Genomic DNA, 27,462 nt, shown 5'->3' with positions numbered 1-27,462 from the left:
AGAAAGTAGAAAGAAGAAAGTATTGAGTAGGTGAGAACAGATGTGAGAAAAGCAGTAAAGGGTTGATTGCATCAGCAGCTGTACTGGAGTATTGACAAGTTGCAAGTAATCATAACTGGAGTAAAGGGTTTTGTTATGCTTATTCTCAGACCTGATTTTAACTCAGAACAGCTGAAAACAAGTTGCTTCAGTGTCATTCCACTAATTAAATTTTGGACCGAGGCTTCAAATGCCAAAAACCCAAGGACCTTTGGGAGAGATTTACAAATATTTTGAAGTCAAGCAGTTATATAATTGTTTTAGATGTTGCATAGTTATTCTTTGTAGCTTTTCTGGAATAACAGTGACTGAGTTACTTGAATGATTGGTCTAGTGTTAAAATTTATAATCTTAAATCCAGAGATGCCTTTTGATAACGTTTTATTTATTTTCTTCTAGGTGCTATTTTCTTCTAGACTTTTTTTCAAGATTCTTTTTCTCACTTAAATTATAAAAATCATTTAACGTCTTTAAATATTCTTTGAAACATGATTATTAATTTTGGTATATTTCCAAATATATATATTTATCAGTATATCAGTTTATTTAATTATTTTCCCATTTATATTAATATTTTTTGCTATTTATAATATTAGGAATATCTTTGTACATAGATCTCTTCTTGATTTTAGGGCAAGTGTTTTTTTTTTTTTTTTTTTTTTGCTGTACGCGGGCCTCTCACTTTTGTGGCCTCTCCCGTTGCGGAGCACAGGCTCCGGACACGCAGGCTCAGCGGCCATGGCTCACAGGTCTAGCCGCTCCGCGGCATGTGGGATCTTCCCGGACCGGGGCACAAACCCGTGTCCCCTGCATCGGCAGGCAAACTGTCAACCACTGCGCCACCAGGGAAGCCCTAGAGCAAGTTTTTCAAGCAAATGTGCCGTTATATTCGCTGCAACATAAAAATCTTGGAGTAGTTGTGAATTGTTTTATATTTTCAGATTAAAGGTATGTGTGTAGATAGATGGATGGATGGATGAATGGATAGATAGATAATGCTCTTAACATTCATACTTTTCTTTCTCAGGAATTCTTTGTTGCTTTGCGTCTTGTGGCATGTGCCCAGAATGGATTGGAGGTTTCACTGAGTAGTTTGAACCTGGCTGTTCCTCCACCAAGATTTGTAAGAAATGCTTTTAAATTTAAATTGTATTTTTAAAAATGATACCACATGATTTGAAAATTAAAATTTACTATATTAAAAAATTTTTCCCTCAACCCCTATCACTCAGCTACCCGATTTTCTTTCTTATGGCCACTGCTGTTATTAGTTTCTTGTGTATCTTCCAGTTATTTTATGTGTATATAAAGACATATAAATACCTATATCCTCAGTTTACATTAATTGTAGCATACTATACACATGATTCTATGCCTTTTTAAATAACTTGATATGTTTTGGAGATCTTTACATAAAAGCTTCCTCATTCTTTTTTACAGCTGGATAGTATTTCCGTGCTTCTGTTTACCTTAATTTATTTAACTTCCTATTGGTAGGCTTTTAGCTTGCTTCCAGTCTTTTATTATTTAAAACATGCTGCGATGAATAATAACCTTGAATCTGTGTCACTTTGCATGTGCAGAAATATATGTGTAACTTCTCAGAAGTGGAATTGCTGTTTCAAAAGTTCGTGCATTGTAATTTTCACATATAATATCTACTTGTCTTCCATAGTGGTTGTATTAGTTCACAGTCCCACCAACAATTGGTTGAGTGTACTTTTGCTAACATACTGTTGTCAAACTTTTGGTCCTTGTCAATTTGATAGGTGACAAATGGGTAGTTTTAATTCGTCCTTTTGGTTTTATGGAGTGAAGTTGAGTAGTTTTTCTCATGCTTATGAGCCATTTACATTGCCTTTATGTGAAATGTCTGTAACCTTTGTCCATTTTTCTTTGGTTGTTTGTCTTTTCTTATTGAATTCTAGAGGCTTTTTATATATTAGGGAAACAGTTCTTTGTCTATATGAGTTGCAAATATTTTCTCCCAGTTTGCCATTTGTCTTTTGACTTTGTGGTCTTTGTGGTGATTTTTTTTTCCGTAAAGAAGTCATTGTTTTTAATGTAAATGAATTATTAGGATTTAAGTTTTTTAATGGTTTCTTTGTTCACATTTACATTAGTCCTGATGTAAGGTATGTGTATGGATTCAAATGTATGTTTCTTCAAGACGGCTACCTTTTAGACTTAATACAGTTTATTGAATAATCAATCTTTTCCATACCGATTTGAAATGCCGCCTCAATCATGTGCTGAATTCTCATATGTATTTTGGTTTTTTTCTGGATTTTTTCTGTTCATACCCATTGATCTGTTTATCCATATGCTGATCTCACATTGTTTCAATTATCATATTTGGTAATTTATATCTGATAGGGCTAGTCCTTCCCACCCTACTGCTTTTTTTCAGAAGTTTCACGGCTCTTCTTGCTTGTTTTTAAATTCAGTATTTTAGTATTTTGTCTGAGTATTATGAATTTAACTTCAGTTTTGAGAATTTCTGTACTTTGAAGTTTAGTTGTGGAGTCAGAGGGTTAATTTAGGGATTTGTTGCCTAACTATACTATTATAAAAAATTTTCAAACATATTCATCTGTCTCTACAAGCAAATAAACATAATAACTTGGACAGGGTGTTGATAGGTTCATGTACTTCTAACTCAGAAATCTTAAATTGAATTCTTGTTCCAGTCAGCTTTCCTTAAATAGTGTAGGGAAAAAGTGATCAGTTAACAGGGCCATAAATATTTTTGTTACATTCAGATATCTTTATCTTGATTTCAGTTGTAATAGGATTTCTTCTATAAGACTTACATGTTTTAGTTAGTGCTCCACAGTCATTTAGTCATTTAGTTAGCTCCACTAACTCAGCTTACTCAGTTTTTGTTTCATTTGTACTCAGATGAAGGTCTAATAGAGTTAATGTAAAATAGTGTCCTTTGTGCATTGAGATCCAACATTTTGTCTGAGTATTTTTAAATCCAAAGATTATTTTCTCCTCATTGTTTATTGATGTGAGGATTTCAGCCCTTCATGTGCTATATTTTCCTTTTTAGCATGATACCAGTAGTCCTTTGCTAATCAGCAGAACTTCTGCAGCTGAGCTCCCATGGGCTGTAAAAGTAAGTAAACTTTGTAACTGTTCTCTCTTTTACTTCACTTTACTTCCTACCTACATAGTCCTTTCCCCCTACTTCCAAAATATATTGCAGTCTGCATTAGACATTCATTTTTTACTGTGGAGGAAATACTGGTACTAGAAATTGCTTGAGGGATGTTGCAGCTCTGTTAGTCATTTTGTGACAGTTAGTATTGGCTTAATCTCATTTCTGTTATAGTGTAAACTAAAAATAATGATCTCATAATCTTGTGTTAACTAAAATATTTGATGAATAGGTAGTTTACCCCACTGGTACTATTTCTTGTTTGAAAAGTTCTACTTAATTAATTCTCTTTATGGCTCTAAAACACTTCTTTATGAAATCTTTTTCTAAAATGGGTATTTTGCATTACAGTTATTTGGAGGCACCAAAATGGTTATAGCTATCTTATCAAATTTTAAAAATCGTAATTTTAAAATAGAATATAGCAGATCAAATAACCTGTAATAGATGTGTACAGTTTTGTCAGAAAACCATTTTGGTTTGTATGGCTGTGTCTGCTTGTATGCTATTAACTTTAAAAAGTGTAAGGATCTGGCCTTGACTTGGAAAATCATGAACAATAGTTTTTATGTTATACAAATAACTTTCTGGGATTTTAGAAAATACCTTGTTATTGATAAAAAGAAATCTTGCTTTGGGAAAAATGGGGGAAACTTGATGTCTATTTCTGTGGCAATGATTTCCTTTTTTTTTTTTTTTTAATTTGTTTGAGTTTGAAATGTAACTAAATACCATGTTTAGAAAGTCATAGAATGTCACTAACTAGCTATGTGTTCTTATAAAAGTTACTGTTTTGCTTTGGATCTGTTTGAGTGAGAGGGTTGGACTTAGATGCTCTTCTCAAAGCCCTCTGATCACTAAAATCTTTTGATTTTAACCTAACAGTAGAAGGGCAAAGATAGTATTCCAGCTACAAAAGGGATGGAGGGGATTCTAGACTTTTGAGTGGAGTAACTTTTAAATTATTATTTACTATAATATATTTTGATGAAAGTGCAAAATGTTTTTTAAATGATAGTTTTAAAAATGTCTATTCTTTGAGGACTCAATTTTTAAAAATGCAGTTAAATTCCTTTCACCATTATTTAACTTTGATCTTCTTTGTATTATAGTCTGAAGATAAGGCCAAATATGATGCAATTTTTGATAGTTTAAGCCCAGTGAACGGATTTCTGTCTGGTGATAAAGTGAAACCAGTGTTGCTCAACTCTAAGTTACCTGTGGATATTCTTGGAAGAGTAAGATATTAAATTCTAAATGTAATTTTTATGTATTTTAATTTTGTATCTACCAGGAACACTTAAAAACACATAGATCTTACTTTGAAGTTGTATTATAGAATTTTTTGTGTTTTAACTTAATATATAAAATTATTGCCAATTTCTTTCTTTCTTTGATTATTCCCTCTAACATATGAGTGTTTGAAATTAGCTATATATAATCCTTTTATGTAGATCCTTTTTTCTTTGAGCTGTATGCTCTGACCTCCGAATTCCTTGATTTAATTTCCAGAGACCATCAGTATTCTGCATCTGCCATTTACTCTGTGGCTGTATCATACAGCCTGGTTAAAGCAATAGTTTCATCTCTGAAATCATAAATTCTACTCTCTGAAGAGAACTTCTTGTCTTTCTAGATTTCTTTCCTAGATACTTGCAAGACTAATTCTTTGACCTCATCAAGACCTTTATTTCTTTATTTTTATTAATTAAAAACATATATTTATTTATTTATTTTCGGGTGCGTTGGGTCTTCGCTGCTGCTTGCGAGCTTTCTCTAATTGTGATGAACGGGGTCTACTCTTCGTTGCAGTGCACGGGCTTCTCATTGCGGTAGCTTCTCTTGTTGTGGAGCACGGGCTCTAGGCATGCAGGCTTCAGTAGTTGCAGCACATGGGCTCAGTAGTTGTGGCTCAAGGGCTCTAGAGCGCAGGCTCAGTAGTTGTGGCGCACAGGCTTAGTTGCTCTGTGGCATGTGGGATCTTCCAGGACCAGGGCTCGAACCCGTGTCCCCTGAATTGGCAGGCAGATTCTTAACCACTGTGCCCCCAGGAAGCCCAGCCTCATCAAGACCTTTAAATCAGACTCTTTTATTTCCCCCATCTTTTGAATTTACTTTTTCCTCATCCGTCCTGGATTTTTTTGGTCCACTGTTTCATGTCAGTATCCTTAGCTTCCTTTGCTGTGTTTTCTAACTTTTCTTCTGCCTGGTGAAAATCCAACCTTGCATGAAGCTAATTATCTGCCTTCTCTCTGGTTGCATTCAGACTACTGAGAAAGTCTAGTAAGATTGGTATCATCATAATTTCATGATCTTCAGCTGGGTTTTCCATACTGCAGCCACTCTTGTGCTGTTTCCATCATGATTTCTCAATACCCTTCTTTATATTTCAAACCTTATCTACTCTCATTAAACCTCTAGTCCTTTCTTTAACTCCTTGCTTAGTCAGACTACATGGGGTCAAACCCTGGTTACACCATTTCTTAACTGTATGACCTTGGGCAAATCATTAGAAAACCATGTCTCAGTTTTCTAATCTTTAAAATTAGCCTGGTTCCCAGTTTGTAGGGTTATACAAATTAAATGCGATAATGTATATAAAGTACCTAGCACAGTGCTTGGTACATACTCTTTGAACGCTAGCTGCCATGATCCTGATGATAACGACTTGCTACCACAACACCAGTACTACTGGATCAGTGTTGTATAGTTTAGGTACTCAATAAATATTAATTTAAAAGCTGTTTTCTAATATTGTTTTTCATTAATTATTTTTCTATTGTGTGATCTATGTGAGATTTCTAAACTATAAATATAATCTTGTTATTTTTTACTTAAAAGTTACCCTCTTAGGTAGCTTCCCATTGCATTTAGGAAAAAGTCTAAACTCCAAGGCATTCAGTGACCAGGCACTTGCTTATTTTCACTCCTGTCTCTTACCAGTATACCTTCTCTTCCTGTCCCAAGTAAAATTTTGTTGAATATCTTTAATACCTTCATTTCAAGGATTTAACATAGTTTATAGCTGGTCTAAAGCTATGGATTCTACTCTAGAGTTAGACCAAATATACCAGGGCCTTTTAGATTTTATATTTATTTTGTATGCCCTGGACATTAGTTGGCTAATGATTAATAATAGAGTGTTCATTGGACACTTATTTCAGATGATTAGAGGTTCTGTATTATAGGGAAAACAATAATGGACTTGGTTGGAAGTCTTCACATTGAAAACTGATTCTGTTATTTAATAATAGTTGTATGATCCTAGATAATTCATGCAGTCTCAGGTCTAAAACAGGTTTTATGGTACCACATGGAATTGTTGCATGAATTAACTGAGATGTTGTTTTTGAAAAAGCATTATAGTTGTTTAAAGTACTGTGTTACATAATTGTTTTCTTACTTGAGAGGAACAAAATATTTTCTTTAAAAATTTGCAAAGGAATTTCTGTTTAAAAATACTTGGTATTAAGAATTATTATTTCTTTTTACAGTAATGTTAATATAGCATGTAATAGTGATTTAATAAAATGGTCAGCATAATTGAAATTTCTCAGAGAAATAGATGTTATAATGTTTAGGCAAAACTTTTTCCTCCATTTAGGTATTGGGTGTATACAGTTAGCACGTGAAATGAAAGAATGTTAATCTTTCCTAATTCTTTTCTTTTTAAGGTTTGGGAGTTGAGTGATATTGACCATGATGGAATGCTTGACAGAGATGAGTTTGCAGTTGTAAGTAACATAATGCTTTCGAAATCTTAAACATCTTAATGGTTTTCTCAAGTGAAAATTTCCCCTTTTTATCTTTAGAGGTAAACTACATTTCTCTTAAAATTGATTGTATGACTGTATTTACCTAGAATTTATAGGTATTCAATAAATATTATTAAACAAATGGATAATGAATGTTTTTGCCATCTTCATTTTATTTGACTTTAAGGTACATAAGAATACATGCTTTGGATAATGTACTCTAAAGATGCTGAGTATAATCTTTTGAATCTCAACGTGACCAGGCATCTCAGTACCTACTTCTGCTGTGGAATGACTTTACTTCAAATATATCCCTGAATTTTCACATTTATTTGATTAAAGGAAAAGATGAATAACATAATAGTTTCATGTCATTTATGAAGGCAGAGAAAGTTTTGACATCTTGTCTGAAGACATGTTATCCTTAGTAACTGGTTAGTTAATTCCGCATAGAGTTGTTTTCATGGCTTCCTTAAAGGTTAGATAAAACTCTGCTGTGGGGGCTTTCCTGGTGGCGCAGTGGTTGAGAGTCCGCCTGCGGATGCAGGGGACACGGGTTCGTGCCCCGGTCTGGGAAGATCCCACATGCCGCAGAGCGGCTGGGCCCGTGAGCCATGGCTGCTGAGCCTGCGCGTCCAGAGCGTGTGCTCTGCAACGAGAGAGACCATAACAGTGAGAGGCCTGCGTACAGCAAAAAAACAAAAAACAAACAAACAAAAAAACTCTGCTGTGAACTCATGAACTGTAAATCTCTAATCCTCCCTTGAATCTCTTATTTGGAAATTAATCTTTTCAAATTTTCTCTATTTTGCTAAGAACTTGTCCATTGCTTTGACTTTCAGATTTGCCACAGATTGCACTATTCTTTAATCTCTTCTGGGTTTATGGTTGGGTTCCTTTCTGTTTCCAAATCTTATGTATTTTTGCTTCTTCTCATTCTTTGTTTAATTGGATTTTTTCTGGCTTATTGATCTTTTAAAAGAGCCATCTTTTGGATTTATTTATCTTTTCTATTATGTTTTGACTTTGTTTCATTCTTTTCCGCTTTTATCTTAATTCCTTCTTTCCAGTTTGTTTTGATTTACTTTTTAAAAAATTTCTGAAGAAAAGTACTAAGTCCCTTTGTTTTTTATCATCTTTAATATGGAAAACATTTAAAGGACGTATTTTCCTCTAAATACAGATTTAGCTGGATTCCATAGATATTGGTACAGTGTTCTCCTTTTCACTCCTTTTTAGATAATTTTTAAATTTTCCTTGGTCATCTGTTTAGGAATATGCTTTTTAATTTCAAAGTAGTTAAGTTTGTTTGGTTTTTGTTACCTTTGTATATACTTTCAGCTTGATTAGATTTTGGCTGGTGAATGTGGTCTTTAAAATTTTGTTAAGGTTTTCTTTGTTGCCAAGGTTGCAACCTGTTTGTACATGTGTTTCCTAGATATGTCAACATTTCTGTTCAGAAGATATTAGACTTCTGTAAATCCATTATACTGATTTTATTGACTACACTTCAGTTTCTCTTTGTCCTTAGTTTTCTTCTTTTTGCCCTTTCATAAATTTTATTCTGTTTATATCCTAGGAGCGAAACAAAATAGGCAGAACACATCTTATCACATTTGAAAAAATATATACAGAAACAGAAAATTTTTTCCTTATAAAGACAAAAATTAAAAATTTCAAAGGAGCATTTGTATAAGCATAGTTAAGCTAGGTAGACAATAGCATTATCTTCATTTGCTAAAACAGTAGTATTTCCTGAGGTAAGTGAGTAAACACAATTTACCTTATGCCCTGAAGCCTTCTCCTAGGCAACTTTTTTTTCTTTTGTAATGAAAGTAAATTTTCATTAAAAGAATAATTTAAGAATAAACAGGGGACTTCCGGGAAGATGGCGGAAGAGTAAGACGCGGAGATCACGTTCCTCCCCACAGATACACCAGAAATACATCTACGCATGGAACAACTCCTACAGAGCATCTACTGAACGCTGGCAGAAGACCTCAGACCTCCCAAAAGGCAAGAAACCCCCCACGTACCTGGGTAGGGCAAAAGAAAAAACTAAACAGAGACAAAAGGATAGGGACGGGTCCTGCACCAGCGGGAGAGAGCTGTGAAGGAGGAAAAGTGTCCACACACTAGGAGCCCCTTCGCGGGTGGAGGCTTCGGGAGGCGGAGTGGGGGAGCTTGGGAGCCGCGGAGGAGAGCACAGCAACAGGGGTGCGGAGGACAAAGCGGACAGATTGCAGCGCAGAGGATCGGGCCGACCGGCACTCACCAGCCGAGAGGCTTGTCTGCTCGCCCGCCGGGGCGGGCGGGACTGGGAGCTGAGGCTCCGGCTTTTGTCGGAGCGCCGGGAGAGGACTGAGGTTGGCGGCGTGAACACAGCCTGCAGGGCGTTAGTGCACCGCGGCTGGCCGGGAGAGAGTCTGGGGAGAAGTCTGGAACTGCCGAAGAGGCAAGAGACTTTTACGTCCCTCTTTGTTTCCTGGTGCGCAAGGAGAGGGGATTAAGAACGCTGCTTGAGAGAGCTCCAGGGACGGGCGCGAGCCGCGGCTAAAAGTGCGGAGCCCAGAGACAGACATGAGACGCTAGGGCCGCTGCTGCCGCCACCGGGAGGCCTGTGTGCGAACACAGGTCACTAGCCACACGCCCTTCCGGGGAGCCTGTGCAGCCCGCCACTGCCAGGGTCCCGGGATCCAGGGACAACTCCCCCGGGAGAACGCACAGGCGCGCCTCAGGCTGCAACGTCTCGTCGGCCTCTGCCGCCGCAGGCCCGCCCCACACTCCGTGCCCCTCCCAACCCCCGGGCCTGAGTGAGCCAGAGCCTCCGAATCAGCGGCTCCTTTAACCCCATCCTGTCTGAGCAAAGATCAGACGCCCTCCGGCGACCTACACGCACAGGCGGGGCTAAATCCAAAGCTGAGCCCCTGGGAGCTGTGAGAACAAAGAAGAGAAAGGGAAATCTCTCCCAGCAGCATCAGAAGCAGCGGATTAAAGCTCCACAATCAACTGGATGTACCCTGCATCTGTGGAATACCTGAATAGACAACCAATCATCCCAAATTAAGGAGCCGTGTGGATGAAAGGCTCTTGGTGCTGCAGCCAGGAGTCAGTGCTGTGCCTCTGAGGTGGGAGAGCCAACTTCAGGACACTGATCCACAAGAGACCTCCCAGCTGCACATAATATCAAACAGCAAAAATTTCCGAGAGATCTCCATCTCAACGCCAGCACCCAGCTTCACTCAACGACCAGCAAGCTGCAGTGCTGGACATCCTATGCCAAACAACTAGCAAGACAGGAACACAACCCCACCCATTAGCAGAGAGGTGGCCCAAAATCATAATAAGTCTACAGACACCCCAAAACACACCACCAGACGTGGACCTGCCCACCAGAAAGACAAGATCTAGCCTCATCCACCAGAACACAGGCACTAGTACCCTCCACCAGGAAGCCTACACAACCCACTGAACCAACCTTAGCCACTGGGGACAGACACAAAAAACAACAGGAACTATGAACCTTCAGCCTGCAAAAAAGGAGACCCCAAACACAGTAAGATAAGCAAAATGAAAAGACAGAAAAACACACCGCAGATGAAGGAGCAAGATAAAAACCCATCAGACCTAACAATTGAAGAGGAAATAGGCAGTCTACCTGAAAAAGAATTCAAAATAATGATAGTAAGGTTGATCCGAAATCTTGGAGATCGAATGGACAATAGAATGGACAAAATGCAAGAATCAGTTAACAAGGACCTAGAAGAACTAAAGATGAAACAAGCAACGATGAACAACACAATAAATGAAATTAAAAGTACTCTAGATGGGATCAATAGCAGAATAACTGAGGCAGAAGAACGGATAAGTGACCTGGAAGATAAAATAGTGGAAATAACTACTGCAGAGCAGAATAAAGAAAAAAGAATGAAAAGAACTGAGGACAGTCTCAGAGACCTCTGGGACAACATTAAACGTACCAACATTCGAATTATAGGGGTTCCAGAAGAAGAAGAGAAAAAGAAAGGGACTGAGAAAATATTTGAAGAGATTATAGTTGAAAACTTCCCTAATATGGGAAAGGAAATAGTTAATCAAGTCCAGGAAGCACAGAGAGTCCCATACAGGATAAATCCAAGGAGAAATACGCCAAGACACATATTAATCAAACTGTCAAAAATTAAATACAAAGAAAACATATTAAAAGCAGCAAGGGAAAAACAACAAATAACACACAAGGGAATCCCCATAAGGTTAACAGCTGATCTTTCAGCAGAAACTCTGCAAGCCAGAAGGGACTGGCAGGACATATTGAAAGTGTTGAAGGAGAAAAACCTGCAACCAAGATTACTCTACCCAGCAAGGATCTCATTCAGATTTGATGGAGAAATTAAAACCTTTAGAGACAAGCAAAAGCTGAGAGAGTTCAGCACCACCAAACCAGCTCTACAACAACTGCTAAAGGAACTTCTCTAGGCAAGAAACACAAAAGAAGGAAAAGACCTACAATAACAAACCCAAAACAATTAAGAAAATGGGAATGGGAACACACATATCGATAATTACCTTAAATGTAAATGGACTAAATGCTCCCACCAAAAGACACAGATTGGCTGAATGGATACAAAAACAAGACCCATATATTTGCTGTCTACAAGAGACCCGTATGCTAACACATATATATGGAATTTAAGAAAAAAAAAATGTCATGAAAAACCTAGGGGTGAAACAGGAATAAAGACACAGACTTACTAGAGAATGGACTTGAGGCTATGGGGAGGGGGAAGGGTAAACGGTGACAAAGCAATAAAGAGGCATGGACATGTATACACTACCAAACGTAAGGTAGATAGCTAGTGGGAAGCAGCCGCATAGCACAGGGAGATCAGCTCGGTGCTGTGTGACCGCCTGGAGGGGTGGGATAGGGAGGGTGGGAGGGAGGGTGACGCAAGCGGGAAGAGATATGGGAACATATGTATATATATAACTGATTCATTTTGTTGTGAAGCTGAAACTAACATACCATTGTAAAGCAATTATGCTCCAATAAAGATGTTTAAAAAAAAAAAAAAAAAAAGAATAAACACACATTTGTAGGAAATTACTACTTAAAAAATTAATGAACATCCATATACCTTCTCCTAGATTTACTAATTTTAACCATTTTGCCACGTTTGATTTCCTTCTGTGTGCATTCCTCAGAAATTTTTTCCAACTTTATCCTGCTTAGTGCCTTTAATTTTGAATTCCAGCTTATGTTATATTAATACTGCTTCTGCTCTCTTTTTATTTGGATTAGTTGATGTTTCTAATGCTTAAAATGTATCTCTTAAAAATGTCACTGCCGATTTTAATTTTTTACCTAATTTGACAGTTTTTGTCTTTTAAGATAATGAGCTGTGTATTGATTTTATTCCCCCTACCAGATCCTATTTATTTTACATTATTATTTTCTCTTTTTTCCTCTTCCTTATTGTTGCTAGTTATCAAGTTGTGATTCATTCATTTCCCCCCTCTAATCAATTTGGAAATTCTGTTATAATGTCTGTTCCATTAATGGTTAATACACCCTTCCTTGTACTTACCATACTTATTGCTCCAGTATTTGAAAAAAAGATTGTTAGCCCTCATTCAAGTAAAATAAGACCTTTAGATTATTTTCACTTCTTTCTCCTTCACCTCCCAACCTCAGAAGATTTTAGAACATTTTTTGTAACTAAAATTCTAGATTTTACTCAGTTAATTTAATTCTTTTGGTTCTAGGATTTCCTTTGTCAATTTTAATTTAATTTCCTTTTGTCAGTATTAATAGTCTCACTAGCATTCTTCTGGTAGAATTTGCCTGATGAATCTTTTTCCATCTTTTTACTTTCGTGACTGAGGCAATATAGTCCATACTATTTAAAAAAATTTTAATTACTACAACAGAGCCAATGTACCTGAGCCTGCAAGTCACTGACCTTTATTTAGCATCAGTATTTTTAAAAACTGAATTTTAAGAGTTCCTTTGCAAATTGAAGTAATTTTTTAAATGCTTTTGCAACAGTAGATTAACTAAACTCTATAAACATTTTAAATTATGTTCCTAAATAAGTAAAGATAATGTACTTATTCATATGATCAGTTCTTTTGGATTATGAAAATTTATACTTGCCAATTTTTGGTTTGTTGAAGTATAACGTAGTATTTTTTCCTTACTTGTTATGTATTATTTTACATAAAACTATTGAACATGACAGTATTTATGCTTAAGATTTAACTCTAAAATTCTTACCTGTTTAAAAAATATTTATTTATTTATTTGGCTTGTGGGCTCTTAGTTTCAGCATGCGGGATCTTCATTGTGGCATGTGGAGTCTCTCATTGTGGTGCTCGGGTTCTTTGTTCCAGTACGTGGACTTCTCTCTAGTTGTGGCACGTGGACTCAGCAGTTGCACTCATGGGCTCTCTAGTTGTGGCACATGGGCTCTCTAGTTGCGGCGCGCAGGTGCCAGAGCGTGCAGGCTCAGTAGTTGTGGCATGTGGGCTCTCTAGTTGTGGCACATGAGCTCTAGAGTGCATGGGCTTAGTTGTTGTGGCATGTGAGCTTAGTTGTCCCATGGCATGTGGGATCTTAGTGGGATTGAACCTGCGTCCCCTGCATCGGCAGGTGGATTCTTAACTACTGGACCACCAGGGAAGTCCTCTTAACCCATTTTCTTTTAATATTTATTTATTTATTTGGCTGCACTGGGTCTTAGTTGCGGCACATGGGATCTTCATTGCTGCATGTGTGGTCTTTGTTGCGGCATGTGGGATCTTTAGTTGTGGCACGTGGGCTCTTAGTTGCGGCATGTGGGATCTTTTTAGTTGTGACATGTGGGATCTTTAGTTGTGGCATGTGAACTCTTCGTTGTGGCATGTGAACTCTTCGTTGTGGCATGTGGGATCTAGTTTCCTGACCAGGAATTGGGCCCCCTGCATTGTGAGCATGGAGTCTTAAGCACTGGACCACCAGGGAAGTCCCCCCATTTTCTTTTAGATAAAATGGTGCTTTATGTTTGTTTTAAAGACCCAGTATCTGCTCTGTGTTTATTATATTTTATTTTTAAAAAAATTTTTATTGAGGGATTTCCCTGGTGGTCCAGTGGCTAAGACTCCATGCTCCCAATGCAGGGGGCCTGGGTTCGATCCCTGGTCAGGGAACTAGATCCTACATGCCACAACTAAGAGTTTGCATGCCGCAACTAAAGATCCCACATGCCACAACTAAAGATCCCGCATGCCACAACGGAGATTCCACACTGGCAACGAAGATCCCACGGGCCGCAGCTAAGACCTGGCGCAGCCAAATAAATAAATAAATATTAAAAAAGAATTTTTTATTGAAATCTAGTTGATTTACAATGTTGTGTTAGTTTCAGGTGTACAGCAATGTGATTCAGTTATACATATATATATAAATATATATATTCTTTTTCAACATTCTCTTCCATTATAGGTTATTACAAGATATTGAACATAATTCCCTATGCTATACAGTAGGTCCTTGTTGGTTATCTATTTTATATATAGTAGTACGTATATTTTAATCCTAATTAAAACTCCTAATTTATACCCCCGCCTTTGGTAACCATAAGTTTGTTTTCTATGTCTGTGAGTCTTTTCTGTTTTGTAAATACGTTCATTTGTATCATTTTTTTAGATTCCAGATATAAGTGATATCATATGGTATTTGTCTTTGTCTAACTTACTTCATTTAGTATGATAATCTCTAGGTCCATCTGTGTCACTGAAAATGGAATTATTCCATTCTTTTTATGGCTGAATAATATTCCATTGTATATGTACACCACATCTTCCTTATCCATTCATCTGTCAGTAGACACTTAGGTTGCTTCCATGTCTTGGCTATTTTAAATAGTGCTGCAGTGAACATTGGGGTGCACTCAGCTTTTCAAATCATGTTTTTCTCCAGATATGTGCCCAGTAGTGGGATTGTATGATCATATGGTAGCTCTATTTTTAGTTTTTAAGGAATCTCCATACTGTTCTCTGTAATGGCTGTACCAGTTTACATTTCCACAAACAGTGTAGGAGGGTTCTTTTTTCTCCACACCCTCTCCAGCATCTTTTATTTGTAGACTTTTTGTTGTTGGCCAATACGCCCAGTGTAAAGTGATACCTCATTGTAGTTTTCATTTGCATTTCTCTAATAATTAGCGATGTTGAGCATCTTTAAATGTGCCTTTTGGCCATTTGTATGTCTTCTTTGGAGAAATGTCTGTTTATGTCTTCTACTCATTTTCTGATTGGGTTGTTTTTTCTTTGATATTGAGCTATATGAACTGTTTGTATATTTTAGAGATTAATCCCTTGTTGGTCACATTGTTTGCAAATATTTTCTCCTATTCCATAGGTTGTCTTTTTGTTTTGTTTCTGGTTTCCTTTGCTATGCAAAAGCTTTTAAGTTTCATTAGGTCCCATTTGTTTATTTTTGTTTTTATTTCCATTACTGCAGAAGACGGATCCAACAAGATACTGCTGCAATTTGTGTCAGAGTGTTCTGCCTATGTTTTCCCCTAGGAGTTTTATGGTTTCAGGTCTTACATTTAGTTCTTTAATCCATTTTGAGTTTATCTTTGTGTATGGTATGGTGTTAGAGAATGTTCTGATTTTTTTAAAAATTTATTTAATTAATTAATTTATTTATGTCTGTGTCAGGTCGTCATTGCAGCACGTGGGCTTCTCTCTAGTTGTGTGTGGGCTTCTCTCTAGTTGCAGCATGTGGGCTTTTTTCTGGTTGTGGTGTGTGGGTTTTCTCTCTCTAGTGGCGTGCGGGCTCCAGAGTGTGTGGGCTCTGTAGTTTGCAGCATGCAGGCTCTCTTGTTGAGGCACATGAGCTCAGTAGTTGTGGTGCGTGTGCTTAATTGCCCTGCGGCATGTGGGATCTTGGTCCCCGACCAAGAATCAAACCTGTGTCCCCTGCCTTGGAAGGTGGATTCTTTACCACTGGGCCACCAGGGAAGTCCTGAGATTGTTTTAATTTCATTCTTTTATTTGTAGATGTCCAGTTTTCCCAGCACCACTTATTGAAGAGACTGTCTTTTCTCCATTGCGTATTCTTGCCTCCTTTGTTGTAGATTAGCTGACCGTATGTGTATGGGTTTATTTCTGGGCTTTCTACCCTGTTCCATTGATCTATATTTCTGATTTTGTGCCAGTACCATACCGTTTTGATTACTGTAGCTTTGTTGTATAGTCTAAACTCAGGGAGCCTGGTTCCTCCAGCTCCGTTTTTCTTTCTCAAGATTGCTTTGGCTATTCAGGGTCTTTTGTATTTCCATATAAATTTAAAAAATTTTTTGTTCTAGTTCTGTTAAAAATGCCTTTGGTGATTTGATAGGGATTGCATTGAATCTGTAGATTGCCTTGGGTAGTATAGTCATTTTAACAATATTGATTCTTCCAATCCAAGAACATGGTATATCTTTCCATTTATTTGTGTCATCTTTGATTTCTTTCATCAGATACTTACAGTTTTTGGATTACAGGTTTTTTGCCTCCTTAAGTAGGTTTATTCCTGGTATTTTATTCTTTCTGATGCAATAGTAAATGGAATTGTTTACCTAATTTCTCTTTCCAACCTTTCTTTGTTAGTGTACAGAAATGCAATGGATTCCTGTGTATTAACTTTGTATCCTGCGCCTTTACTGAATTCATTGATGAGCTGTAGTAGTTTTCTGGTAGTGTCTTTAGGATTTTTCTATGATAAATGTATGATATGTATGATATCATGTCATCTGCAAACAGTGACAGTTTTACTACTTCTTTTCCAGTATGAATTCCTTTTATTTCTTTTTCTTTTCTTATTGCTGTGGCTAGGACTTCCAAAACTGTGTTGAATAACAGTGGTGAGAGTGGACATCCTTGTCTTTTTCCTGATCTTAGAGGAAATGCTTTCAACTTTTCACCATTGAGTGTGATGTTGCCTGTGAATTTGTCATATATGGCCTTTATTATGTTGAGGTAGGTCCCTGCTATGCCCACTTTCTGGAGAGTTTTTATCATAAATGGATGTTGAATTTTGTCAAAAGCTATTTTGGCATCTATTAAGCTGATCATACGGTTTTTAGTGTTCTGTTTGTTAATGTGGTGTATCACACTGATTGATTTGTGTATATTGAAAAATCCTTGCATCCCTGGGATAAATCCCACTTCATCATGATATATGATCCTTTTAATGTATTGTTGGATTTGGTTTAATAGTATTTTGTTGAGGATTTTTGTGTTCATCAGTGATATTGGCCTGTAATTTTCTTTTATTTATTTATTTATTATTTTGGCTGCTCCAGGTCTTAGTTGCAGAATGTGGGATTTTCATTGCAGCATGCGGGCTTCTTAGTTGTGGCATGCGGACTCTTAGTTGCAGCATGCAGACTTCTTAGTTGCGGCATGCGAACTCTTAGTTGCAGCATGCATGCGGGATCTAGTTCCCCGACCAGGGATCGAACCTGGGCCCCCTGCATTGGGAGCATGGAGTCTTACCCACTGGACCACAAGGCAAGTCCTGTAATTTTCTGTTTTTGTGGTATCTTCGTCTGGTTTAGGTATCAGGGTGATGGTGGTCTCATAGAATGAGATTGGAAGTGTTCCTTCCTCTGCAATTTTTTCGAATAGTTTCAGAAGGATAGGTCTTAACTCTTCTTTGAATTTTTGATAGAATTCACCTATGAAGCTATCTGGTCTTGGACTTTGTTGGGAGTTTTTCAATCACAGATTCAATTTCAGTGCTTGTATTTGGTCTGTTCATATTTTCTACTTCTTCCTGGTTCAGTCTTCAGAGATTGTACCTTTCTAAGAATTTGTCCATTTCTTCTAGGTTGTCCATTTTATTGGCATATGTTTGCTTGTAGTAGTCTTTTATGGTCCTTTGTATTTCTGTGTTGCCTGTTGTAATTTGTCTTGTTTCATTTCTAATTTTATTGATTTGTGCCCTGTTCCTTTTTTTCTTGATGAGTCTGGCTAAAGTTTTATCAATTTTGTTTATGTTTTCAAAGAACTAGGTTTTAGTTCTGTTGATCTTTTTTTTTTTTTCTTTTGGTCTCTATTTCTGCTCTGATCTTTATGATTTCTTTCCTTCTACTAACTTTGGGTTTTGTTTGTTCTGATTTCTCTAGTTGCTTTAGCTGTAAGGTTAGGTTGTTTATTTGAGATTTTTCTTGTTTCCTGAGGTAAGCTTGTATTGCTGTAGACGTCTCTCATAGAACTGCCTTTGCTGCATCTGTTAGGTTTTAGATCGTCGTGTTTTCATTTTCTTTTGTCTCTAGATATTTTTTTATTTCCTCATTGTCTTCTTCAGTGATCCGTTGGTTGTTTAGTAGCATACTGTTTAGCCTCCATGTGTTTGTGTTTTTTGCAGTTTTTTTCTGTAGTTGATTTCTAATCTCATAGGGTTGTGATTGGAAAGATGCTTGATACAATTTCAGTTTTCTTAAATTTACCGAGGCTTGCTTTGTAGCCCAGCATGCGATCTATCCTGGAGAACGTTCCATGCGCACTTGAGAAAAGAAATCGTAATCTGCTGTTTTTGGATGGAATGTCCTATAAATATCAATTAAATCTATCTGGTCTGTTGTGTCATTTAAAGCTTGTTTCCTTATTTATTTTCATTTTGGATGATACGTCTATTGGTGTAAGTGAGGTGTTAAAGTCCCCCACTATTATTGTGTTACTGTTGATTTCCTCTTTTATAGCTGTTAGCAGTTGCCTTATGTATTGAGGTGCTTCTGTGTTGGGTACATATGTATTTATAATTGTTATATCTTCTTGGATTGATCCCTTGATCATTATGTGGTGTCCTTCCTTGTCTCTTGTAACATTCTTTATTTTGAAGTCTATTTTGTCTGATTTGAGTATTGCTGCTCCAACTTTCCTCTGATTCCCATTTACAGGGAATACCTTTTTTTATCCTCTCACTTTCAGTCTGTATGTGTCTGTAGATCTGAAGTGGGTCTCTTGTAGATAGCATATATTTGGGTCTTGTTTTTGTATCCATTCAGCCAGTCTTTGTCTTTTGGTTGGAGCTTTTAATCCATTTTCATTTAAGGTAATTATTGATATGTATGTTCTTACTGCCATTTTGTTAATTGTTTTGGGTTTGTCTTTGTAGGTCTTTTTTCTGCCTTTCCTCTTTTGTTCTCGTCTCTCTTGTGATTTGATGACCTTCCTTAGTGTTGTGCTTGGATTCCTTTTTTCTTACATGTGTGTATATCTATTATAGATTTTTGGTTTGTGGTTACCATGAGGATTCGGTATAGCAGTCTATATATATTTCCATGATTGTTTTAAGTTGCTGATCTTTTTATTTCAAGTGCATTTCAGATATCCTGCTTTTGTATTCTCCTCTTCTCGCAATTTTTGTTTTAGATATCATATTTGTGTGTGGATGATTTCCTACCTTTACTGTAGATTTGCTTTAACCAGTGAGCTTTCCCATTTCGTAATTTTCTTGTTTCTCATTTTGGCCTTTTCTTTTCCACCTAGAGAAGTTCCTTTAACATTTTTCATAAAGCTGGTTTGGTGGTGCTGAATTCTTTTAGCTTTCGCTTGTCTGTAAAGCTTTTGATTTCTCCATCAAATCTGAAAAAGAGCCTTGCTGGTAGAGTATTCTCAGTTGTAGGTTTTTCTTTTTCATTACTTTAAAGGTATCATGCCACTCCCTTCTGGGCTGCAGAATTTCTGCTGAAAAGTCAGCTGATAACCTTATGGGGATTCCCTTGTATGTTATTTGTTGCTTTTCACTTGTTGCTTTTAATATTTTTTCTTTCTCTTTCATTTTTGTCAATTTGATTACTATGTGTCTTGGCATGTTCCTCCTTGGGTTGATGCTGTATGGTACTCTCTGCGCTTCCTGGACTTGGGTGACTGCTTCCTTTCCCATGTTAGGAAAGTTTTCAGCTATTATCTCTTCAGGTATCTTCTCAGGCCCTTTCTCTCTCTTCTCCTTCTGGGACCCCTATAATGTTAATGTTGGTGCATTTGATGTTGTCCCAGAGGTCTCTTAAACTGTTCTCGTTTCTTTTCAGACTTTTTTCTTTATTCTGTTCTGTGGCAGTGATTTCCAACACCCTGTCTTCCAGCTCCCTTATCCATTCTTTTGCCTCATTTATTCTTCTGTTGATTCCTTCTAGTTTATTTTTTATTTCAATTATTGTATTCTTCAACTCTGGTTGTTCTTTATTTTTTCTAATTCTTTGTTGAAAACTTCTTTTAACTTCTCACTTTGTGCATGCATTCTTTTCCTGAGTTCTTGGATCATCTTTACGATCATTGCTCTGAACTCTTTCTTGGGTAGATTGCCTATCTCCACATCACTTAGTTGTTTTTCTGGGGTTTTATCTTGTTCTTTTGTCTGGAACATACTCCTCTGCCATCTCATTTTGTCTAAGGTTCTATCTGTATTTTTATGTATGTGGAAGGTTAGTTATGTTTCTTGACCTTGGAGGAATGGCCCTCTGTAGGGGAGGTCGTATGTGTCCCCGCAGTACACGCCCCCTCTCATCACCCAATGACCAGGGACCAGCTGGTCCCGGGATAGGTTCTGACCTTTGTTTGCAGGCTGAGTTCCACAGGCACTGGGACTGTATTTTTCTTGCTTCTGGTATCTGCCCACTGGTGGGTGAGGCTGGTAAAGCTTCCGGTGGGAGGGGCATATCTCTGCCCGCTGGTGGGTAGAGTTGGATCTTGGCCCTCTGGTGGGCAGGGCCATGTCAAGGGGCGTGTCTGGAGGTGGCTATGGTCTCAGGAAGTCTTTAGGTAGCCTGTCTGTTGATGGGTGGGACTGTGTTCCTGCCCTATTGGTTGTTTGGCCTGAGGCACCCCAGCACTGGAACCTATAGGCTGTTGGGTGGGGCCAGGTCTTGGTGTTAATGTCCCAAGTAAGATGTCGGCCTTCACTCCTGGGTATGTTTGCCACCAGCTTTGATGTCCCAAAAAAGAGTCATAGCCACCACCCACCTCTGCACGAGACCATCCAAGACCAACAGGTAGGTCTGGCCTAGGCTCCTGTGAATTCACTGCATTTGCCTTGGTTCCTGGTAATAAGACCTTGTGTGCATCCTTCAAGAGTGAAGTTTCTGTTTCCCCCAGTCCTGTGGAATTCCTGTGATCAAGACCCACTGACCTTCAAAGACAAGTGCTCTGGGGGCTCCTCCTCCCAATGCCAGACCCCCAGGCTGGGGAGCCTCTTGTGGGGCTCAGAACTCTCACTCCTGTGGGAGAACTTCTGTGATATAATTATCTCCAGTTTGTGGGTCACCCACCTAGGAGGTATGGGATTTGATTATATCGCAAGTGTGCCCCTCCTACCATCTTGTTGTGATTTCCTCTTTGTCTTTGGATGTAGCATATCTTTTTTTGGTAGTTTCCAGTCTTTTTTATTGATGATTGTTCAGCAGTTAGTTGTGATTTTGGTGTTCTCATGGGAGGAGTGAGCTCAAGGTCTTCTACTCCACCATCTTGTCTTGTTTTCCTCACTGGGTGCTCCAGCAGGAACAGCACAGAGGTCCCAAGAGCGCTGTTACCAGGTCTTGTTAATGTAGCTTGTATACAGTCATCTTTGGTAAACCCTGAGAAAGTAGAGCGTAAACCATGTGGGAGCATTCAGAAAAAGGAAGGCTCTGTGCTGCTATTTAAGAAAAAAACATCCTGGATAAAAGTCAGCATGGCCCTCCTCAGATGTTGGGGCACATACAGGAGCTCTTTTCTCCTGCACATGTGGCCACATGCAGGCATTTGTCCCAAAGCCAAAGTGTATGTTTATTTTTTGAATGGGAATAAATAAAAATGAAGTTAATGAGAAATTCTAATTTGGTTTCTTGAATTACAATATGGATTTTTAAAAAGAGTAACTTCTTATTTCACTAATGAACCAGAACTTGGTTGAACCTGAGTCTTTATGTTTAAGACTTATCTTTAAAAATTCTTAACCAAACCAAATTCTTTCTTTCCTTTTATAGCGTAGATGGGATTTTTGGTCGGTTTACTTTTTTAATTGGAATAAATAAAGTTGAAGTTAGTGAGATATTCTAACTTGTATAACTTCTCTTGCCTTGTGAATCTTTAATGAATGGTCCTTATTTCTTTTCAAATGTAAATGCTTTTTTATATTCTCTGAAACCTAGTGGTTTAATTAAAAATCCATAATCTAGAATATCTTGGAGGTTTTTTCTTTTTTTTTTAACTGAATTTGTAAAGGTCAGGCCTTAGCATGCCTTGGGTGTTCTGGCCACAACTAAAATGACTTTTGAAGACTTACTTTCAGGAATCATTTCTGTAGTTCATAAAATGACTTTTGAGAGGGGCATGTGTGTATGTATACACACAAAAATAAAGTGGATTTAAAAAATAATTTCTATATCCTTGAATGTTGATTTTTTAAAATGTCTGTGACTATTATTGGTATTCTATTTGCTCATTGATGAATTCTATGATTAGAGAATAAGGATATTGGAAATACATCTTCCTGAGTTTTACTTCTGACTTAGGTTAGGAGAGAGTCTCTGACAGGGCATTAAGGGGACATTTTGCAAATGGGCCAAATTTTCCTCTCTGGTATTTGTTTGAAAACTCAAAATGTATATAAAATTATGGTCTTGGTATTGAACCAAGGGAAGTGACTAATAATCATGTTAAAGTTTATTGTTTCCTTTGTTGGGATGAGTTCCACCAGTATGCAGTCCTATTCTATGAAATAGTTCTTTGTTTTATTGAGCCGGAAACCATGGCTTTCAAACTTAAAGGGAAGACCCCTAAATCTAGTAATTTACTATTTGGTAAATGAGCTTATGCTTATGCTTTTTCATAGATTTTTAGAGTTGGACAAGATTTTGTAAATTAGCTCCTCTAAGCAGATCAGTTAGTGGCAGAGCCAGGGCTGAGCCTGGACCTTCTAGATCATGCTGGGCTTTTTTTTTTTTTTTTTTTTTTGCTGCCTTGGGTCTTTGTTGCTGCATGTGGGCTTTTCTCTAGTTGCCGCGAGCGGGGGCTACTCTTGTTGCGGTGCACGGGCTTCTTATTGCAGTGGCTTCTCTTGTTACAGAGCACAGGCTCTAGGCACGCAGGCTTCAGTGGTTGTAGCACGCGAGCCCTAGAGGTGCGTGGGCTTCAGTAGTTGCAGTGCGTGGGCTTTGTAGTTGTGGCTAGCAGGTTCTAGAGCACAGCCTCAGTAGTTGTGGCACACAGGCTTAGTTGCTCCGTGGCATGTGGGATCTTTCCGGACCAGGGATCGAACCCATGTCCCCTGCATTGGCAGGTGGATTCTTAACCACTGCGCCACCAGGGAAGTCCCAATCATGCTGTTTTTGTTTTTTTGTTTATTTGTTTTTTAAAAAATAAACTTTAAATTTTGGAATGGTTTTAAATTTACAGAAAGGTTGCAGATAGAGTACAGAGATTTCCTCAGTACCCTTCACCCCACTTCCCCTACTATTAACATATTACATTGCCATGGTACATATGTCAAAACTAAAACCAACATTGGTACATTACTGTTAATTGAACTCTAGGCTTTAAATGCATTTCACCAGTGTTTCCTTTATGTCCCAGGATCCCTTCTAGGCTACCAGACTACATTTAATTTCTATGTCTACTTAGTCTCTCTAGTCTATGATAGTTTCTCAGTGTTGCTTTTTTTTTTTTTTAATAACTTTGACATTGTCTAGGAGTACTAGCTGGGTATGTCTGATGTTTTTCTCATGATTAGACTGGGGGTATGGGTTTTTGGAAAGAGTATCACAGATGTAGAATATCTTTCTCGTTGCATTTATCAGGGGTGGGGGGTTACATGATATCCACATGCCTTCACTGGTGATGTTAACCTTCATCACTTGGTTAAGGTGGTGTTCGCCAGGTTTCTTCACTATAATTTCCCTCTTATCTTTCTCTACTCTTTGGAGAGGTAGACTCATGCTCCTTTTACCTGGTATTCTGTCTTCCTATCTATCTATTGGTTTTTACATTCTTACTAAGTCTTAAATTTTTCTGTCAGGTTAAGTTCTTAGACTGAAAGTGGTCTAAATTTTTGTCAGTAGCATTTGTTGGATCCTCATTATATGAAGAGTTTTTGGCACTTGGAGATTTATTACACATCTCTCTTTCTCTTTCTCAACATGTTCACATAGCACTGAAATCAACTTTTTACATGTTTGCTGCTTCTGTTGGGTTGTAAAAATGAGAGATCTCGGGGCTTCTCTGGTGGCGCAGTGGTTGAGAATTTGCCTGCTAATGCAGGGAACACGGGTTCGAGCCCTGGTCTGGGAGGATCCCACATGCCCTGGAGCAACTAGGCCCGTGAGGCACAACTACTGAGCCTGCGCGTCTGGAGCCTGTGCTCCGTAACAAGAGAGGCCGTGATAGTGAGAGGCCCGCGCACCGCGATGAAGAGTGGCCTCTGCTTGCCACAACTAGAGAAAGCCCTCGCACAGAAACAAAGACCCAACACAGCAAAAATAAATAAATTAATTAATAAACTCCTACCCCCAACATCTTCTTAAAAAAAAAAAGAGAGAGATCTCTTCACTTTTGTATTTGTAATGCCTAGCACAGTGTCTGCTGGCTAGAAGTTTTGCAGTAAATATTTTGTTGAACTAAATTGATGAAGGAAACGTGTATTAGTTGGAAAACACAACAAACATCTGATATTTCATCCTAGTTTGCTATTATTAGAAATTAAAACTGGGAGTTCAACTGACTGAGTAGACCAACGAGCAAACAAAACTCCTTAGGAAACTCCTAAAATACTGGTTCTCAAAGCATGGTCTCCTATAAACAACGTCAGCATCACCAGTTAACATATTAGAAATGCAAATTCTCAGGCCGTACCTCAAACCAACTGAATAAGAATCTCTGGGGTTGTGTCAAAAAACCTGTGTTTTAACAAGCCCTCCAGGTGATTCTAATGGCCAGAAATTTGAGAAATACTCCCTAAAAGCATAGAGGATGGAAAAAAATCAAAGAAAGAGAACAGCTAGTGGTAATTAACTGCAACAGTGAATCTAGTCCCCTCTTTCCCTGCTGTCTCTGTCCATGAGTAAGCTTAGGTTTATTTTTGATGCATTTACCTTGAAATCATCAAAAAGATATATGAAATGCTTCTTAGTTAAGTGTCTGTCTCTAACTGTGCAAATGCATTTGCTAGTACATTTCAGTTTAAAAACTAGTTGCTGGCCAGGTTTCAAGCGTTGTACATCATTTGATTTAGTTGCTGTGTTTGTTTCAGTGACATGCTTTGATTAGGATAAAGTACAATATAATAAGAAAACAAACAAAATCATAATTCAACTGTATACTGTTCACTTTTTCTATTTTATTTGGTGGAAAAGTTTTTTACTTCAGTTTTGTCAGGAAAATTATTTTCAAGGCAACATGAACTTAGTAATATATTTTTTTAACTTTGAAAAACTGTGTTGTCTGTTGGCAGCAGATGGCTGACATAGCTTTTTTGCTTCAAGTGTCCACTTTTCCAGGAAATGACTCCCATCTGTAGCAAGAGGAATGCTGACCTTTAATGTGCATGTTAGTCACTTCTTTTAGCTCATTGCCAAGCTAATAATATTACATATATTGTGAATTTGTTTGAAAGTATGAAATAATATTACATATATTGTGAATTTGGTTGAAAGTAGTTTTCTTTCTGGAGTTTCAAGCTTTTGGAAATAGAAAGTTTGTGGGGGTTTTTGTATTTAATAATTAAAAATAATTTTAATAGGTAATACATTCTCGTGGTTCAGAAATCAGTACAATATAAGAAGATATTCAGTGGAAAAAAATGTCAGTCCCATCCTTGCCCTCAACTGCTCCATTTACACCTACTCTATATATTCTTATTTATCCTTCCTTTCTTGTTTATCCTCATAGAATTTCTTAATGAAAACAGATATGAATAATTATTATCCCCTTACCATAAAGGTTACACACTATTATTATACATACACACTGTTCACCGCTATACTTTTTTCATGTTAACATAGTATCTTGGATATCTTTTTTTTTTTTTTTTGCGTTACTGGGGCCTCTCACTGTTGGGGCCTCTCCCGTTGCGGAGCACAGGCTCCGGATGCGCAGGCTCAGCGGCCATGGCTCATGGGCCCAGCCGCTCCGCGGCATGTGGGATCTTCCCAGACCGGGGCACGAACCCGTGTCCCCTGCATCGGCAGGCGGACTCTTAACCACTGCGCCACCAGGGAAGCCCCTTGGATATCTTTTGACACAGAGGGCTCCATGATTCTTTTTCTGGTCAGCTTTATTAAGGACTACTTTACATACAATGAACTGCATTCAATTTAAGTATATAATTTGATGAGTTTTGACAATTGTATATATCTGTGAAGGTACCACCACAGTTAAGATACAGAATATTTCCCATGGATTTGCTTTTTCTTGGGCAGGTGGGGGGTTGGTTTGTTTGATAGTATTTCATTATATGGGTATACCATAGTTTTTTAAACCAGTCTTTGCTGATGAGCACTTGGGTGCTAATACAAACAATTCTATAATTAAAAACCTATTTCATACAGCATTTCCTATGTAGGCAGGTAGAGGATATCTGAGGATAGACTCCCAGATGTCAGATTTCTGAGCCAAAAGGGAAATAAGTAATTTGGTAGATGTTGCCAGAGTACCATTCAGTAGTCTTGGTACCAGTTTGAGCTCTCACTGGCAATGTACGAGAGTGCCTGTTTGCCCAGTCTAGCTAACAAATTGTGTTATGAAACTTTGGACCTTTGCCATTAGAAGGAAAATGGTATTTTCATATAGTTTTAACTTGCCATTTTCTTGCGAGTGAAAGTGAGCATATTTTTATAAGTTAAAGGATGGGCCATTTGTGATATATACTTTTCTGTAAAGTATCTGTTAATACTCTTAGCCTATTTTCCTACTGGATTTTGTGGTTTTCTTCTGTTAATATCTAAGTATTCTTTATATATTAGGGAAGTTAATTCTTTCTTTGCAAATATTTTTTTCCCCAGGTTGTTTTCTTTTGACATTACAAGACCTTTACTTGAAGGGTGTGTGTCTAAGTTTTTACTGCTTAGGATATCTTCCTAAAAGTTGCTTAGTTTTGATTTATTTCCTTTTCTCCGTCCTTCCTTTCATCTCTCCCTCTTTTCCTCTTTCTTTCCTTCCCAGCCTAATTTCTTAATAAAAGGATTTGAGGCAGCTTGAAGATGCTTTTTTCTTGAGCAATAATCAGTTCGTGGGTGGTTGTTGTTAAATGATTTTAATATATATGACCCTGGTTCATCTGTTTTGAAGGCCATGTTTTTGGTATACTGCGCATTGGAGAAAGAACCTGTGCCAGTGTCCTTGCCTCCAGCCTTGGTGCCACCTTCTAAGAGGAAAACGGTCAGTATATCAGGCTCTGTGCGGTTGATCCCCTCTTCAACGTCAGCCAAGGAACCTTATCACTCCTTACCACCTGTAGGCATTTTACCTACCAAAGCACCGTTAAGACAGGTATAGATT

The 27,462-nt window shown here is 37.8% G+C and overlaps 1 protein-coding gene across 3 annotated transcripts in view; it reads left to right on the top strand.

Annotated features, from left to right (window-relative positions):
• Positions 1 to 27,462, top strand: part of EPS15 (epidermal growth factor receptor pathway substrate 15) — a 164,956-nt gene that overhangs the window by 41,207 nt on the left and 96,287 nt on the right. For 2 of the 3 annotated variants that reach the window (XM_067726094.1, XM_067726096.1), the window contains exons 5-9: positions 1,067 to 1,162; positions 3,095 to 3,160; positions 4,315 to 4,440; positions 6,877 to 6,936; positions 27,253 to 27,453. In XM_067726094.1, the coding sequence (XP_067582195.1) occupies positions 1,067 to 1,162; positions 3,095 to 3,160; positions 4,315 to 4,440; positions 6,877 to 6,936; positions 27,253 to 27,453 (549 nt within the window). The remainder of the gene's footprint in view (positions 1 to 1,066; positions 1,163 to 3,094; positions 3,161 to 4,314; positions 4,441 to 6,876; positions 6,937 to 27,252; positions 27,454 to 27,462) is intronic. The other variant, XM_067726095.1, reaches the window with a different exon arrangement.

This window comes from Pseudorca crassidens, chromosome 2 (genome assembly GCF_039906515.1).
Source record: "Pseudorca crassidens isolate mPseCra1 chromosome 2, mPseCra1.hap1, whole genome shotgun sequence".
Classification (NCBI taxonomy): Eukaryota; Metazoa; Chordata; class Mammalia; order Artiodactyla; family Delphinidae; genus Pseudorca; species Pseudorca crassidens.
This window is presented reverse-complemented; position numbering and strand designations above follow the sequence as displayed.